Source organism: Chiloscyllium plagiosum, chromosome 6, assembly GCF_004010195.1.
Source record: "Chiloscyllium plagiosum isolate BGI_BamShark_2017 chromosome 6, ASM401019v2, whole genome shotgun sequence".
In the NCBI taxonomy this organism is placed as follows: domain Eukaryota; kingdom Metazoa; phylum Chordata; class Chondrichthyes; order Orectolobiformes; family Hemiscylliidae; genus Chiloscyllium; species Chiloscyllium plagiosum.
Genome location: NC_057715.1, coordinates 103,646,112 through 103,665,333, shown reverse-complemented (window position 1 = coordinate 103,665,333; position 19,222 = coordinate 103,646,112). Strand labels below are relative to the sequence as shown.

The following is a 19,222-nucleotide window of genomic DNA, read 5'->3' as shown; positions in this document are numbered from 1 at the left end:
AAAACATGTAACTCTGCAAAGATCAGTGCCATGTCAGATGATTGTTCAGGATACGAAGAACAGAGAATGACTAAAATATTGAACAGGAAGAAAGAATTGAGAGTCTGAGAGGGAACTACATAGGAATGTGAAAATGAATAGCAAGAGTTTCTCCAGGTAACTAAAATGGAAAAGAGTAATGAAAAGAGAATGTTGGTCATCAGGAGAGTGAGAATGGTGAGTTAATATGTTCAAAGTTTGGGAGAAGATTTGTAGCTCGGGTGCTCGTTGTTGTGGTTCTGTTCGCCGAGCTGGGAATTTGTGTTGCAGATGTTATAGGACAAGCCAAACAGAGAACAGCCAGGGAATTCCTAGAGGCATGGCACTCATCCACAGATTCAATCGGCATTTATAGTGGCTTGTCCCTGCCGCTTCCGGTTGTCAGTTTCAACTGTCCGCTGTAGTGGTTGGTTTATTGGGTCCAGGTCGATGTGTTTGTTGGTGGAGTTTGTGGATGAGTGCCATGCTTCTAGGAATTCCCTGGCTGTTCTTTGTTTGGCTTGTCCTATAATGGTAGTGTTGTCCCAGTCGAATTCATGTTGCTTGTTGTCTGCGTGTGTGGCTACTAGGGATAGCTGGTCGTGTCGTTTCGTGGCTAGTTGGTGTTCATGGATGCGGACCGTTAGCTGTCTTCCTGTTTGTCCTATGTAGTGTTTTGTGCAGTCCTTGCATGGGATTTTGTACACTACATTAGTTTTGCTCATGCTGGGTATCGGGTCCTTCGTCCTGGTGAGTTGTTGTCTGAGCGTGGCTGTTGGTTTGTGTGCTGTTATGAGTCCTAGTGGTCGCAGTAGTCTGGCTGACAGTTCAGAAATGTTTTTGATGTATGGTAGTGTGGCTAGTCCTTTGGGTTATGGCATGTCCTCATTCCGTTGTCTTTCCCTTAGGCATCTGTTGATGAAATTGCGGGATAACCGTTTTTGGCGAATACATTGTATAGGTGTTCTTCCTCGTTTTGCAGTTCTGGTGTACTGCAGTGTGTTGTGGCCCTTTTGAACAGTGTCTTGATGTAACTTCTTTTGTGTGTGTTGGGGTGGTTGCTTTCGTAGTTTAGGACTTGGTCTGTGTGTGTGGCTTTCCTGTATACCTTTGTGGTGAAATCTCCGTTCGGTGTTCTCTGTACCATGGTAGCCACACACGCAGATGACAAGCAACAAGAGTTCGACTGGGGCAACACTACTATTATAGGACAAGCCAAACAGAGAACAGCCAGGGAATTCGTAGAGGCATGGCACTCATCCACAGATTCAATCAATAAGCACATCGACCTGGACCCAATATACCGGCCACTGCAGCGGACAGCTGGAACTGACAACCGGAAGCGGCAGGTACAAATCACTATAAATGCCGGAGGAAATATCACAGAAGCTCTTCACAGGAGGCTTCCAAGCACTGAGGATGTCACCGAGACAGGGGACGAAACGTCTGCAACACACATTCCCAGCTCGGCGAATAGAACCACAACAACGAGTTAATATGTGATAAGGAAATGGCAGATGAAATGAATAAATATGTTGCTTCTGACTTCACTTTACAGGGTAAAAAAAACACTAGTCTCTGGGTCCAGGTGGACCAAATCCTAATGTCATAAGAGATTGCCAGTGAGGTAGTGGATGCATTGATAATTTTATAACATTCCATAAATTCAGGAAAAGTTCTATCAGATTCAACAGTAGCAAATATCACTCAGCCATTTAAGAAGGGAAAGAGATGGAAAAAATCCACTATGGCTAATTAGCTTGACACATTTCATGGGAACATTTTTGGAATTGATCATTGAACAACTTATATTTATGTGTCTAGAAAAACTTGAGGTAATCAGGAAGTGTCAGCATAGTTTCATTGTAGGGAGGTCATGTTTAATTAATTTATAGTTATTTGAGCAAGTAGTGTTTGCTCTGGATAAAGGGAAGCCTGTAGATGTGCAATATATTGATTTTGATAATGGCTAGTAGAAAATAAAAGGTGGTGTTATAGTGAATAGCATAATAGCATTGATAGAAGATTGGGTAGTTGGCTGGCAGACCGTAAACAAGAGTACCCATACAGGGGTCATAGTCTGATTAACAAGATATAAAGAGTGGATTTCTTCTGGAGTCTAAATGTTTTACAGTTTACATTCTTAAGGCAGACATAGATTTCCTATTAGACAAGGAAATCAAAGTATTTCAGGGAGCTGATGGGAGTTTGAAACAAGCTGATTGGCATTATTTCAGGAAAGCTGGGCCAGGTTTGACAGGCCAAATGATCTACTACTACTGCTGTTCCTTATGTTTGAATCCTTATTTTATGTAAAGTTTGGTGTAGTTTATCAGATTTATCTGCTGCCTATCCCTGAATCATTAAAACAAGTGAACGCCTTCATATATGCTGTGCACTGAGTTTTCATGATGGGATTACACTAGAACTATCCAAACCTAAGTTGGATATGTGTGGCAAATTTCTAAGTAAAACTTTAAAAGTTTCTGATCAATTTTAAAGAACAGATGGTATCAAACATGTGAAATTATGAAAAACTCCATTTTTGACCATTGACAACTTTATCAGAGATTAAAGGAGAGGGAGAAGGGAAAGGAGCAAGAATGAAAAGTGGAATAAGAAATCTGGTTCTTAGGTCCTGGTAGACGAAGAAATAACAGAGCAGTCTGACACCTGACTCCCTGATCAATTGGTTAGCACTGCTGCCTCACAGTGCCAGGGACCTGGTTCGATTCTAGCCTTAGGTGACTGTGTGGAGGTTGCACGTTCTCCCCGTGTCTGCGTGGGTTTCCTCTGGGTGCTCCGGTTTCCTCCTACAATCCAGACGTGCAGGTTAGGTAAATTGGCCATGCTAAGTTGACCATAGTGTTCAGGGATGTGGAGGTTAGGTGCGTTATTCAGGGTAAATATAGGGTAGAGGAATGGGTCTGGGTAGGTTACTCTTCGGAGGGTCGGTGTGGACTTCTTGGGCTGAAGGGCCTGTTTCCACACTGTAGGAATTCTGATTCTAATTCATAGTATTTGTGGTTGTGAGGAAGGTGACCCTGTTTGCCGCGTATCGTTTGTGGTTATTAGCAAGTACGTGTTAACTGTTGATCATTCTGACATGTTTTTATTTGCACATCATATCACGAAAAGCTTGATGTCATCAGATTAGAATCCATCTGAAGAATCTTCCACCATTATGGTTAACCTTTTACATTTGTTAGATGTCATTGATTCCACTACCAGTCTCCCTTGAACATGGGAGTCTTTGCATTCACTGATCCTTCCCTAGTGTCCATCTTCTCCTTTGGCCAACCAATTAGAGGCAATATTTTTTATTTACTTACGGGACGTGGGCATTTCTGGCTAGACCATTCATTGCACATCACTAATCGTCCAGGTGGCAGTTAAGAGTCAACCACATTGCTGTTGGCCTGGAATTAGATGTGGGCCATACCATGTAAGGATGGTAGATTTCCTTCCTCAAAGGGCATTAGTGAACCAGATGGGTTTTTCTGACAATTAGCAAAGGTTTCATGGTCATTATTAGACTCATAATTCCACACCTTCAATTGAATTCAGATTCCATCATCTGCCACAATGGGATTCGAACCTGTGTCCTCAGCATATTACCTGATAAATATGAAAATGACCTTTTATGCTGAAACTTCTAATTGATGCCCCTACTTAAATTTGCATGCAAAGTTTAAGAGTTTTACTCACGGCCCTCGCTACACGTTATCCATTTGCTAAATATTGTTAATAATATTGCTGAAGATCCTGTTTGTTTCAGGTAGATTCTTTTCCTATTACTGCTTATTTGGTTAACACCACTTAGCTGGAATGTGACTATTCACTTATTATTTACAGATAAGTAGTATTAAACAAAGATGATGTGAAACTACTATTTCCTCTTTCAGAGTATCATGTCTGGCAACAGTAGATTTGCATACGGTGGAGAAAAACTTTGTGAAAATCAGCCAGTTTGTTTTTTGCCTTTTAGAAATCTAACCATCTCCAGCTTTATATCAGGCAGTACTGTGGCTCAGTGGTTAGCACTGCTACCTCACACCGCTAGAGACTTGGGTTCACTTTCAGCATTGGGTGAGTATGTGGAGTTTGCATATTCTCTCCAGGTTTGCGAAGGTTTCTACTGGGTGCTCCGGTTGCCTCCACAGTCCAAACATGTGCAGGTTAACTGGATTGGCCATGCTATATTGTCCTGTAGTGTCCATGGGATATGTAGGCCTGATGCATTAGACTTGGTAAACACAGGGTTACAGGGATACGGTGAGATACTTTCCAGATGATCCATGCAGATTAATTGGACCGAACGGCCTCTGTCTGCCCTGTAAGGATTCTGTGAATATCTAGCTGCTGTTTTTAATTTAATTGAATGCTTCTAGCTCAGAAGGATGTCATTTGGCCTCTACTTCCAGTGCTACCTGTCTGTGAAGGCAAGTCAGCTCATTCCACTCCTTTTGCTTTTTTTTTTCCCAGTAGCTGTGGAATTCTGGATAATTATTCCATTTTTAAAGCCATGAATGAATCTAAACTTATACTGTGCTCTCAGGTTGTGCATTTCAGATCCTAACTACTCGCTTTATAAAAATGTTATCTTTTCACCTTTGGCTGTTGTTCCATTCACCTTAAATTGGTGTCCTCTGGTTCTCAGCCCTTCCAACAAGGAGAAAGTTTCTCACGATCTATTCTGTGCACATTACTCATTTGTTTTGAAAAACTACAGATTACAGATTACTTAGTGTGGAAACAGGCCCTTCGGCCCAAAAAGTCCACACCGATCCGCCAAAGCGCAACCCACCCAGACCCATTACCCTACATTTACCCCTTCACCTAACCCAAGGGCAATTTAGCATGGCCAATTCACCTAACCTACACATTTTTGGACTGTGGGAGGAAACCAGAGCACCCGGAGGAAACCCACGCAGACACGGGAGAATGTACAAACTTCACACAGTCAGTCGCCTGAGGTGGGAATTGAACCTGGGTCTCTGGCGCTGTAAGGCAGCAGTGCTAACCACTGAGCCACCGTGCAGCCCACATAGAACTCATAGAATGAACATTTCAATCCTCTGTTCTGTAAGGTGGCAAAGCATTTTGCACTACCTCTAATATCTTGTCATGATCCTGGACTAGACTGATAAATTTTTTAAGGTCTGGTCAGTCAATTTTTTGCAATAGACTAAGTGTGAGATTCCAGTTATTTGCTAAGAGAACAAAGTCAACAAAATTTCATAGTTTCAAACAAATAGGAAGAAACTTTAATATGCAGAGTTAAAATAATGAAACAAGCTATATGGGCAGCACGGTGGCTCAGTGGTTAGCACTGCTGCCTCACAGCGCCAGGGACCCGGGTTCAATTCCAGCCTCGGGTGACTGTCTGTGGAGTTTGCATATTCTCCCCGTGTCTGTGTGGGTTTCCTTCGGGTACTCCAGTTTCTTCCCACAATCCAAAGATGTGCAGGTCAGGTGAATTCGCCATGCTAAATTGCCCATAGTGTTAGGTGCATTAGTAGGGAGTAGGTGAATGGATCTGGGTTGGTGACTCTTCGGAGGGTCTTGTGAAACGTTTACAGAAGATTTCAATTCTTAATTTTCCAAGACTTAGCTTTGGAGCTTCCTCTAATGCTGCTATGTCATGGGCTGGCATCCTGGCAATTTATTCTCCTTTGCTGGAACTGTGCTCTTGAGCTTTGGCAACTACACTCTAGCATCTAATCATGAACATGATTCCAACTTACCACAAACAGTCACAAGCTGATACTGCCCTAGATTTCTTGAGTTTTAAACATTCTTATCTGAAATAAGCAAATACTGCTTGTGAGTTTCCTTCTCCCCACTCTGCTACACTGAACTATAAAAGGCTTACAAACCTCTTTTAACTCTTGTTTCCCAGTGCTTTTCTTGAGCCCAACCCAATACTTAGAGGTTCCTGGGAGACCATAGATGTAGTTGAGTTGTGACAGCTTGGAATCTGAAGCGGTTGCACCCATTTCTGGGTGGTGCCTTGATTCCCTGCTTCTAAATACATGACTGATTAACATCCTGAAAGTATTCCTCTACTGCCTATGACTGTTCAGTAATCCTTGAACAGTATCGAGTAACCTACTGAAAACCTCCCTTTTGAATCTAGGTAGGTTTCAATGCAGCAGCCATTGGAAGACAATGTTCCCTGAATGTTAGAATTCTAACTAACTTTCTCCTCAAAGCTGCCAGTTCAGAATGCATTGGACATGGATACAAAAAAATCATCAAACACTTCATACCCTTCCGTGGTGCATGGCCTAGTGTTGGAAAAATATTCCAGATGAGAATGAACTGGGTGTTTTTTTTTAAACAAAGGATCACTATAATTTCTTTGCTTTTGAAACCTATGCTGTTCTTTATACAACTGCTTTAGAATTGTGTCTGTATTTGCTTTAGCTTTTTAAAAAAATGAGTAATAAATACTGTACTAAACCTTGTGTTTTGCGAGTTTGTTTTTCATGGTGGGATTCTTGGAATCAAGTTACGTTTGCCTTCTTTCTAAAACAGTCAATTTTTAAAGTTACCCCTTTAAAAACAAGGACCTACTGGTTTCAGACACCGAGAACGTGAATCAAAACCACACAGGTCAATTCAAGAACTGGTCTAGTTTAGAGGTCCAAGTTGATCTGATGAATTTTGAGTTAATTTTCTCCTAGCTGCTTGAGGAGCTCATACTAATTTTTGGCGCAGTATAGAATATTTTCTTCAGCCCAAGCTGGAAAACCAAGGAAGCCAGGTTTATTGATATGACTTTGTCAAATCGTTGACCAGGCATGGTTTGGTTCAGAAAATATGGTTACAGACAAACGTCTGGCTTAAACCTAGGTGGTTTGGCCAGGTGCTGGAACTGGAAACTAAAGTGTAGGTCTACTTTTGTGGCTGATGTAGTCTTACAGCAAGCTATGCTTTCATTGAATAAGTCAGCCCATTGAAAGGATAAGAGTACATACTCGTTATGTTTCATGTCTTCCTTTTCTTTAGAAGAGAAGTGAGATGCAGCGAAGTATAATTTGCTTTGACTTTGCTTTTATGTACTAGCTGTCTGTGAAGTTACTGATTTCTTCCTGGTCTTCTCTTACCATTCATTTCAAACTACTTGCAGGGTCACTGGATTCGAAATGGTGACTTTGTTGTTCTCTGAATAGATGCTGCCAGACCTGCTGTGTTTCTCCAGCAAAGTTGTTTCCTGTAAAACATATTGAACTTGAACAAGATGGAATGGTGGTGAATTGAGAATGGTTGGAACTCCAAGAAATGGAGCGTTCTCATGAGTTCCTTCATACTGGAGGATAGGTGAATATTCATGGTGAAAGAGACAGTTAGCACCAGGAAACTGGAAAGTGTTGCAGTAGAGATTAGGGGAGCGATAAGCTTGATATTTACTAGTGGGGTTGACTCTGTTGGCTGGAGGCTGATTTGCAGTTCAGAATGACAAGAACAGTATGGGTTCAATTCCCAGACTGACTGAGGTTAGTACAAAGGTTCCTCCTTTGCAACCACTCTCCTCACTGGAGGCATGGTGACCCTCAGGTTAAATCACCACCAGTTTCTCTCTCTTCTCTTTCTAATGAGAGAGAGTGTTGTGATCCTCTGGGACAGTGGTGACTTTATTAAATAGTGGGGTCATGATCCATCATCTCAAGCTTGCAAAAATGGAAGTGCAAAATATTGCCAATTCATTCCTGACTCTATCTTCTGTGGATTTTCTAAAACCTAGAGATCTATTTTAGTAAACTTCTGTTAAGGTTTAACCAACTGAACTATTGTGGGAGTTTGTCTTGTTTTCAATATTTGAGGTACAAATTTCTAAAGTGAAGGTCTCTTCTAAGTAACCGTATGACATGCTGAAACTGGTTTAATTTTTGAGGTACAATACTAGAAAGTTGACTTTTAACAAAAAAAAATTGCATGTGCTTTTGCTTTCTCAATATATCTGTTTATATGTAGGATTACAGTATGTAGTGCCATATTTGGATCTTAATAGCAAAAGTAGCTATTTCAAGGAAATGAAGGGGCAAGCCATAAACAATTTATTTCCTGAGATTGAATTGATGCACATCAGCACATACACAGTAGAAAATCAGATACTGTGAAGTAATTCTTCAGCAGTATCATTTCAAGTTGAAGCTGTTAGCTCTATTAGGAAGTAAATATGGTTGAAGTATTCAGTTGTCTGATGGTACTGGTAGGTAAATGTTTAATGTTCGTCCAAACTATTTCACCAGCTAACTGCGTCCCATTGGAAATACTTGACCTGAGATTGTTGTATTTTTATCATAAAACCCACTGTCACTGACTGAAATTCTGTTGATGACACAGGCATTTCAGCAACAGAATTGGATGTTTCTCTACATTTAAAGTGGTCGTATTTCCACCTTCTGTGTTTCTAAACTTCAGTTCATCATAATCCTTAGTTATACAAGTTTTAGTGACATTTGAGTAATGTAATTAAGTTATCATTGGCCTGTTACTACTCTTTTTAAAAAAAAAACTTCTTTACATCTCTAGAAATTACAGAAGCAGGCCCTATCAATCCTTGTTGACATCTACCCAGCACACAGGAAAACCATACAGCTCGCCATCATTACCCACCCTGTTCCCATATCCCTTCAAACCATTTCCTTTTGTCCACCCATCCGATCACATCATGAATATTGAAGTAGTTTCTGCCTGAACCACTAATGCTTGAAATTAATTCTCTTAACTCATAATATTGTCCTGTCCTATTCTAAATATCTTTCAGCTTGTTAATGTTCATTGTTGTTCGTCAACCACTGGAGAAAAGCTGTTTTGCCTTTTCTGACCCAGATTTATGATTACCCTGCCACAATGTGTGTTTTAATTTTAAAAAGTCAAATTTTTGAGTTGATCTTCATATGTGTGAATATGTATTCTGGAGTAGGGTCACTGAACCCAAAATGCTAATTTTGCTTCCTCTCTACTGATGCTGCCAGACCTGCTAAGTTTTTCCAGCAATTTCTTTTTGTTGCTGTCATCTTTTATCTTGCATGCTTGTCCCCAAGCTACATTGTTGAACTGTGCTGTTTACATTATGCTTAGAAGCTATTTAAAGCTGGAATCTAAGTTGAAACTCAACTGACTTCAAAAAAATAGTTTGAAGGTGGCAGCAGTTTCAAGTCCACCATTTGTCACCCAAGGCCAATTGTCCTTGAGAAGGTGGAGATGAGCTGTCTTCCTGAACTCTGTGGTCTGTGTGTTACAGAAACACAGTGCTTTTAGGAAGGGAGTTTGAGGATTTTAGAGTCAAAATCATACACCACAGAAGAGGCCCTTTGGTCCATCAAGTATCTGCTGACTTCGCTACACTAATTCCACTTTCTAACATTTGACTCATAATCTTAAATGTTACACTGATAAGTGCTCATCCACTCAGTTTTAAAGGTTACAAAATTTCCTGCTTCTACTGCTCTTCCAAGCAATGCATTCCAGATTTCCTCCATCCTGTAGGCAAAATACCTTTCCTTGAATTCCCTCTAAACTCCTTGCCTTTCACTTTAAAATTGTTATTGACCATTCAGCTAAGGAGAATAACTGCTTCCTACCCACACTGTTGTAGGAAGTGAAAAATGTGTTGCTGGAAAAGCGCAGCAGGTCAGGCAGCATCTAAGGAGCAGGAGAATTGACGATTCGGGCATAAGCCCTTCTTCAGGAATCCTGAAGAAGGGCTTATGCCCGAAATGTCGATTCTCCTGCTCCTTGGATGCTGCCTGACCTGCTGCACTTTTCCAGCAACACATTTTTCAGCTCTGATCTCCAGCATCTGCAGTTCTCACTTTCTCCCTGTTGTGGGAAGTTTCAATCTTGTACACCCCAGTCAGCTCCCCCTTCAGCCATCTCTGCTGTACAGAAAACAACCCTAGCCTATCCAGTCTCTCTTGATAGCTAAATGCTCCAAATGAGGTGACATTCTGGCGAATCTCCTCTGCATTTCTCAATTTCTCTTTCTTTTGAACTTCGCTTGGACATTTTAGAGACCTGTAACAGGAAGGAAAAATAATATTAAGGGCATTGAAAGAAAGAAACAAACTTCTTAGCTGGATTCCAGGTCATTTTACTGCCTTGGATTTCTCCACTTTGTGTAATTACTTTAGTGTAATTAATCTCAATTGGCATATCAACATATTTTGTTCCCCAAGCTCCTGGAGTTTCTGGAATGGATTGCCTGCTGGGCACCCAAAATGTGCCAGTTTTTAAAAAAAAATGCAAGTCGCGAACACATCTCACTAATTGTGCTGGCTGGAAAGCAGCAAGCAATTCTTGGCAAGGTTGATACTGAAGCATGCAGTTGGGAACAATTCTCTGGGATTGAGAATTCACATAAATTCTCTTCCTTTTCATGATGCATGAACTCTTTGGTCCTGCTCACAGGAATTGCTTTGTCTGCATTTTGTATACTATTAGCAGAGGGGATACAGGTACAACTTGTGTCTGCAGAGTCTCCGCTCTTGATTCAATTTTGTTATATCCGATGAGGTGTTCCACCCGACTTTAAATTCACCTGGATCATCTCTGACACCTCCCTCCCCTTCCTGGACCTCTCCATCTCCATTAATGACGACCGACATGACACTGACATTTTTTACAAACCTACCGACTCCCACAGCTACCTGGATTACACCTCTTCCCACCCTACCTCCTGCAAAAATGCTATCCCTTATTCCCAATAATGTGGACTTCAGCAGTTTCCTCATTTCCCCTCCCCCCACCTTACCCCAGTTCCAACCTTCCAGCTCAGCACTGTCCTTATGACCTGTCCTACCTACCTATCTCCCTTCCCACCTATCTGCTCCACCCTCCTTTTTGATCTATCATCTCCATCCCCACCCCCATTCACCTACTGTACTCTTTGCTACCTTCTCCCTTGCCCAACTCCCCTTTACTTATCTCTCCACCCTAGAGGCCCCCGCCTCCATTCCTGATGAAGGGCTTTTGCCTGAAACGTCGATTTGCATGTTAGTTGTTGATTAAATGCTCCACAAGAAATTAAGTTTAGTAATTCATTGTAAATACTTTTTTAAAGAATGTGACTTTTTTTAATGCAATGCAAATAAACACTTTGAAAAAATTGCAGGTATGAGTGACCAGTTAAAATTGCACCATTTCTGGACCTAATATTCATTTGAACAAAAAGCATCCTTTAAATTCTACATTATTTACTTAAGTTTTCTTGGTTTTTCTCTCTTACTCCAATCTTCATTTCCTTCCTTATTTTTGTACCCGACCTTTCTTGTCATGTTTCCTTCTCATTCTTTAAATCTCATTATTTAACAAGATAGTTGCTGCTATAGTTTTCTAAATTTCCAGGTGCTCTTTTGCTCTCAGCGTGCTTGTTATCAGCTCATATTTACAACGTACTGTGGTGGGAAAAAACATTCAAGCTGAAGGATGAAAACACATATCTACCAAGGGTAGATGGTATACTTCAGCAATATGTTGCTTATTATAATGGAATTAACCAAAATTACTGTGGTTGCTCCTACGTTAGTAGAGTAGAAAAAGAGCAAATCTGCATTTCCGCCCCCGACAAAGATAATTTGTGTTCAATTCAGTGCTTGTTTGAAATATTTGAGTGACACAGTCTTCATGCATTTGGTGCTCAATGATGCAATTGAAACAATTGATTCTGTGGGAGTTGAATAGCTACCTTTATTCAGGAATTTATACCCTGCTATTCCTGAAGGTAAACTTAATCCTTCCTTGATTACCACGCTCATTGGAAATGTCAGATCCACCCCTGTCAAACAACTGAGTTCCTATTGCTTGCATATTGCAGACTTGGAAAGTATTGATGTGAAAATAGAAACAGACTAACAAAGTAATTTCACGACAACCACTTTTTGAAAATTAGTCTGCCTTTCAAAAGCTTTTAACAAGTGATATGTTTCTCATTGCTCTTTACTTGTCTCTAGTTAAGTCAAAGGTCAGAATCCTATAGAGAAAAATTCATTGGGACTTTGGTTGTCTTAAGTTATTACTTTGAAAACTTTGCTGTTTTGTGTTCTAGTTAACAAATCTTGAAATTGTTTATTACTCCTTATCCATTCCCTTTTCTCCTATTGTCAACACATCTTATTCGATCTTACATCTCTAGAAACTACTTAGCCAAAAATGTCTTTAAATTTCAATCTGCTGTCAGACTTTTCTGATTTACTGAAAGAGCCTGTGAATTTTTGGTAAGACATTATAATAGATTTAAAGTTAATCAGTATAGAAAAAAAGTAGCTTTTTATTTGCACGATCAACGCAATTTAGTTCGATCATATGAAGAATGAATGGTGAATGTCAGTTTATTACCTTTATGAATTCAGCTGAGAAAACTTCAAATGGAGAAAAGCTGAATACCACTAAAAAGAGGTCATGTATAGAAATGTTAACATGCTCAAACTAAGATGTTACGGGCTGTAAATGCACAAAACAAAATTGCTTCAATTTGCCACTGAATTGATATCTGATTTACATGTTGCAAGAATGGCTGGTGAGCGAAATCAAAAATGTAGCGATGCAGTAAAAGGTATTTGTGAGAATTTAGGACTTTCCATGTTTAAAAGCAATTCTGGCCGGCAAAATATTATTTTGTACAAAGGAAAAACCATGTTCTAGTTGTGCAGTTAGTATGAATATCCTAGTTGGTCCATACTTTAAGTGCAGGTTCCGGATCATCACTAACAGATTGTTTTTAAATAAATGGATTATAAGGTTCACATTTTTATGGAGATAGACGGATTCTGCACCTTGACCAAAATAGCAGTGAAGAAGCAAGATGTTTCACCCCTGTATCCAGTATCCACTAATTTCACTGGAGGTTGGTGAGAGGCAGGTGGGGAGACATTTCACACACCTTAAAAAAAGAACCTGCTGAGTGTCTAAAAACAATTACTTGTAATTTCATTAGCTGTTTATTTATGTGAACCAGAGGGGTTTTCTTTGCAGTATTATTGCTACTTGACTGCTTCTAAAACTATATCATTAGTGGGAAGAGGAGATTGTACATTTAATAGATTAATTGACAACTTCAAGTGGTTATAGCTACCTTTGACATGGTGCAATGAATGCAAGTGCTTATTTTTGAGGTCTTAAAGTCTTGAAGAGATTTAAATGTATTTCCAATTCATTGGACGTGAGCACTAGCAGCCATCTCTAATTTACCTGGTGAAGATCGTGGTGAGTTGCCTTTTTGTACTGCTGCAATCACTGGGCGTATGGGTGCTCACAATATGACTTGGGAGGGACTGTCAGAAGTTTGACCCAGGAACAGTGGCAGTTGAGAGAGGTTTCTCTGAAGTTAAGAGAAAAAAATCTAAGAAGTAAAATTGTAGACAGTGCTCCCTGTGAGCACAGCAACCCAAAAGTCCCTTTGCCAATTCTGCACAGGATAGCCCCTTTTAAATGCTCTTAAAAATTAAAGAGACCTTTCACGTAAGTTAGAGTCATAGAGGTGTACAGCATGGAAACAGACCATTCGGTCCATGCCAACCAGATATCCCAACCCAATCTAGTCCCATCTGCCAGCACCTAGCCCATATCCCTCCAAACCCTTCCTATTCATATACCCATCCAAATGCCTCTTAAATGTTGCAATTGTACCAGCCTCCACCACTTCCTCTGGCAGCTCATTCCATACATGTGCCACCCTCTGTGAAAAAGTTGTCCAGTAGGTCTCTTTTATGTCTTTCCCCTCTCACCCTAAACATATGCCTTCTAGTTCTGGACTCCCTGATCCCAGGGAAAAGACTTTGGCTATTTACCATATCCATGCCCCTCATAATTTTGTAAACCTCTATAAAGTCACCCGTCAGCCTCCGACGCTCCAGGGAAACCAGCCCCAGCCTATTCAGATTCTCCCTATAGCTCAAATCTTCCAACTCTGGCAACATCTTTGTAAATCTTTTCTGAACCCTTTCAAATTTCGCAACATCTTTCCGATAGGAAGGAGACCAGAATTGCATGCAATATTCAACAGTAGCCTAACCAATGTCCTGTACAGTTGCAACATGACCTCCCAACTCCTGTACTCAATACTCTGACCAATAAAGGAAAGCATACCAAACGCCGCCTTCACTATCCTATCTACCTGCACGTCTACTTTCAAGGAGCTATGAACCTGCACTCTTTATTCAGTAACACTCCCTAGGACCTTACCATTAAGTGTATAAGTCCTGCTAAGATTTGCTTTCCCAAAATGCAGCACCTTGCATTTATCTGAATTAAACTCCATCTGCCACATCTCAGCCCATTGGCCCATCTGGTCAAGATCCTGTTGTAATCTGACATCACCCTCTTCACTGTCCACTACACCTCCAATTTTGGTGTCATCTGCAAACTTACTAACTGTACCTCTTTTATGCTCGCATCCAAATCATTTATATAAATGATGAAAAGTAGAGGACCCAGCACCGATCTTTGTGGCACTCCACTGGTCACAGGCCTCCAGTCTGAAAAACAACCCTTCACCACCACCACCTTTGAGGTCTTCTACCTTTGAGCCAGTTCTGTATCCAAATGGCTAGTTCTCCCTGTATTCCATGAGATCTAACCTTGCTAACCAGTCTCCCAATGGGCAACCTTGTTGAACGCCTTACCGAAATCCATGTAGATCCCATCCACTGCTCTGCCTTCATCAATCCTCTTTATTTCCTCAAAAAAAACTCAATCAAGTTTGTGAGACATTATATCCCTCGCACCAAGCCATGTTGACTTTCCCTAATCAGTCCTTGCCTTTCCAAATACATGTGTATCCTGTCCCTCAGGATTCCCTCCAACAACTTGCCCACCACTGATGTCAGGCTCACTGGTCTATAGTTCCCTGGCTTGTCCTTACCACCCTTCTTCAACAGTGGTACCCTGTTAGCCTCCAGTCTTCTGGCACCTCACCTGTGACTATCGATGATACAAATATCTCAGCAAGAGACCCAGCAATCACTTCTCTAGCTTCTCACAGAGTTCTCGGGTGCACCTGATCAGGTCCTGGGGATCTATCCACCTTTACCTGTTTCAAGACATCCAGCACTTCCTCCTCTGTAATATGGGCATTTTGCAAGATGTCACCATCAATTTCCCTACAGTCCATATCTTTCATATCCTTTTCCACAGTAAATACTGATGCAAAATACTCATTTAGTATCTCCCCCATTTTCTGCGGCTCCACACAAAGACCACCTTGCTGATCTTTGAGGGGCTCTATTCTCTCCTTAGTTACCCTTTTGTCCCTTATGTATTTGTAAATACCCTTTGGATTTTTCTTAATTCTGTTTGCCAAAGCTATCTCATGTCCCCTTTTTGCCTTCCTGATTTCCCTCTTATGTATACTCCTACCTCCTATATACTGTTCTAAAAATTCACTCGACCTATTCTGTCTGTACCTTACATATGCTTTCTTCTTTTTCTTAACCAAACCCTCAATTTCTTTAGTCATCCAGCATTCCCTATACCTACCAACCTTTCTTTTCACCCTGACAGGAATATACTTTCTCTGGATTCTTGTTATCTCATTTCTGAAGGCTTCCCATTTTCCAGCCGTCCCTTTACTTGCGAATATCTGCCCCCAATCAGCTTTCGAAAGTTTTGTCCGCAATTATTTCAAAACATTAGAGGAAATGTTCGCTGTAGGCAGGTGAAGTGGAAGATTGATTGGCCTTGATCTTAGCAAATAATAAATAGGTATGAAGCACTACATAGTCTATTCCTGTTTTTTCTTATGTTCAGTCCATTCAGTTAATTAGTAATGGACTGAAACTGTAATGAAGATGTCTTTTAAATTCATAGAAACCTGACAGTGTGTAAGCAAGCCATTTAGCCCATTGAGTCCGCACTGACCCTCCAAAGAGCACTCCACCCAGACCCACCCCCTACTCAATCCCTGTAATTTTGCATTTTCCCATGGTTAACCCACGTAGCCTGCTCATCTTTGGACTGTGGGAGGAAACTGGAAGAACCAGAGGGAACGCACATGGACCTGGGGAGAGCATGGTGGAATTGAATCCGGGCCCCTGATGCTGTCAGGCAGCAGTGCTAACCACAGAGCCACCATACGAACCAATGCCTGAAACTTGCAGTGTATTCTTCTACTTTTACTTTTTATATAAAAACACATCTATAATGTAGAGCTGAAAAATGTGTTGCTGGAAAAGTGCAGCAGGTCAGGCAGCATCAAAGGAGCAGGAGAATCGACGTTTCGGGCATAAGCCCTTCTTCAGGAATGTGCATGTTTATATTTTTTTCAAATGCACCTAAAGCTAGAATTCATTGTAATTTTGATGGGTCATATGCTTTCTGCCAAATAATTCCTCCTATGGTGGATGTTTGAAGGTTCGAGAGCTCTATAACACCTTATGGTTTGGAAAATGGTTAAATATTATGACATTTGAAACATCAGACTTGCGTGAAGGTATCATCTTTACCAAGATACAGCAGAGTGAACAGCACTTAGTGTACCATTTGGCTACCTGTGAGTACAGAGGACCCTCGATTATCCAGTATTTGATCAACCGAACTTTGGATTATCTGAACAAGATCACAAGGTCCCGATGCATGTCTAATTCTCTTAGTCGGCATTCAATTAACTAAACGAATAATTCCCCACCCCTGTCCTTTGAGGTTCCTCTGTAAATCATTCTTAGTGAGAGCATATGAAACTGGAATGTGATTACAATATAGAAAGAGTTTGTTTATGCTGGATCCGTGCAAGAGCAACTCAGCGAGCCCCATTTTCCTATCCTTGCGTAGCACTGTGAAATTCTTTATATTTAGATAACTTATTCGATTTCCTATTCCGTACTATGACGGAATCTGCCTCCATTAATTTTTTTAAAAAATTCATTCTTGGCATGTTGCTGTCACTGGCAAGGCCATTGTTTGTTGCCCATCCCTAATTATTCCTGGACTAGGTGGTTCTGAGCTGTATTCTTGAACTGCTGCAACTATTGCAATTTACGCACACCGACAGTGATGATAGGGAGGAATTTTCACAATTTTGAGCCAGTAACAGTGAAGGAGCAGCAATATATTTCCACATCAGGATGAAATGTGGCTTTGAGAAAAACTTGTACGTGGTTGACAATGTTCCTGGTGTGTTTGTTACACTTGTCCTTCTAAGTGGTAGAGCTTGTTGGTTTGGAAGATGCATGAATGAGGTACTGCAGTGCATCTGGCAGAAGGTACGCACTGTTGCCACTGTGTTGCCAGTGAACATCTTAGGTAGGGCACTGTAGACAAAGGTCAATATTTAGCTGATGTTTAATTTAAGGCAGCTAATTACGGATTCTGCTGACATTTATAAACGTTTCAGCTTCTGTGTTGTGTAAGATAGCATACAACACAATTGAATTTCTGTCTTGTAATATGCCAGGCATTCATTACATTATCTTAACTGTTCAGAACAGATATTAATTTACATTAAATGTATCACTTCTTTCATTGGCCTTCTTCTGTAAGTCTGACTCATCATTGTGCCTAAAAATAGTTATTACAACAATAATGAAATTTAAGTATGGTAATTAAATTGGATCAGTTTTAAGCTTGAAAGTTAACAAAAATGTCAGAAATGTATTCAATTATTATAATGTATACTTTTTGATAAACCATGCATTAGAAAATATTCTGTGTGTCTGCCTGTCCTTGTAGTTTTATTTTGGTAAAGTGACTTCCTACAGGAAATGGTGCTGCAGAACAATGATAACTTTTACTTGCAATTCGCCTCTCCTTATGTTGTATCTTTCAGAAAGTTCCAGAGTAAATTAAATCCATTTCACAAGAATAACAAGAGAGTTCACTTTGTTCTAGTCATGCCCTTAGGCCAATAAAGGTTAAATTGAATATCAATAATGGGATTGAACCTGCATATACGTTCACATGCTAGAGTCGCTGGATGTGTTTGAGTATAAAATTGATTCCTGGCTTATTACTGTTGAAAGAGGAAGTGTTACAGCTCCATGTTTTCCATTAGGGCTATGTTTAAACAAAAAGCTCATGGTCACTTGGTAGTACAGAACTTGCAAGTATTGCTGCAAAAAAGGGACATGCTATTGAAGCTTCTTGTCTTGCGCTTATCTGCACAAGTATACAAATAACAAACTTGAGAGGAAACCCATTTGTGTTTCATGAATAAAACATACTGATTGTTTGACAATTTAGCTTCTGCTCACTGTAGTAATGCCTTGACCACAGTCCACTTGCCAAAGAATCAGCACCTTATTATGCAGTATAAATTATTCTCTTTGAAATTTGGAATTCTTCTGATTCTAATATGTGCAAGAAAAATGTTTTCACAAAATGTTTTTTTTTTGGGAGGAAAAATACCAATAGTTCTAATTGATCCCTTTTATGATCTTGAATATGAATTTGACATTGACGTTGCGAAGTGCAATGAATTAGATCACTATACAATTTAATAATCCATTTTAATTTTCTATTCAGAGGAACCATGACTGCACAAGTGACTTTGGAGGATGCCTTATCCAACGTTGACCTTCTGGAAGATTTACCATTGCCTGATCAACAGCCTTGTATTGAACCACCACCTTCATCACTTTTGTACCAAGTAAGATGATGTTCAAAAATAGAGTTTGTTTATTAATTAGCATGAATTCATGTTGAATTACCTGATTGCTGTGGCATGGTAGGCATTTGTTTAGAATGGTACAGTTGATCTCTCTGCCATGAGCTGGCACAGAGAGAAAAATTAATAGGAACTCCTATTATTCACCATTTCAGTCATCCATGCCAGAAAGTGTTTGGACGTGGAATTTTTTTTCTGCCGTTGGAATGTGTAACAAAATGATAAGCAGGCTCTTTTTCTCAAGAATACATTTATAAAGTTGTTACACATACTTTATAGAAGAATTCTAGTGGGACTCGTATATGATGCCCTCTACAGTTGAATAGTCTGCTGACACAGCCACACACTTGAAGACTAGCTCTTCCAAGTGTAGATTTCAGAACTACTGCTTATTCATCAAATGTACCACTTTTTGAAATACAAAGGTAGTGCAGAAAAGATTGGAGATAAATGAAATCCCAAGGGCTTTCTTTAAGTGGCTGCTTTAAAGTATATTAATTATGAGAGGTATCTTGAGATGTGAGTATGTGTACATTCAACAATTCATAATTACACCTTCGAGCATTGCCTTGCATTAATTCACTAATTTGGCAAAGG

At 40.2% G+C, this 19,222-nt stretch overlaps 1 protein-coding gene across 2 annotated transcripts in view; it reads left to right on the top strand.

Moving 5' to 3' along the window:
- Positions 1–19,222, top strand: part of cyfip1 (cytoplasmic FMR1 interacting protein 1) — a 189,334-nt gene that overhangs the window by 27,740 nt on the left and 142,372 nt on the right. For both annotated transcript variants that reach the window (XM_043692305.1, XM_043692304.1), the window contains exon 2: positions 18,484–18,607. In XM_043692305.1, coding sequence (XP_043548240.1) covers positions 18,491–18,607 — 117 coding nt within the window. In that variant the 5' untranslated portion in view covers positions 18,484–18,490. The remainder of the gene's footprint in view (positions 1–18,483; positions 18,608–19,222) is intronic.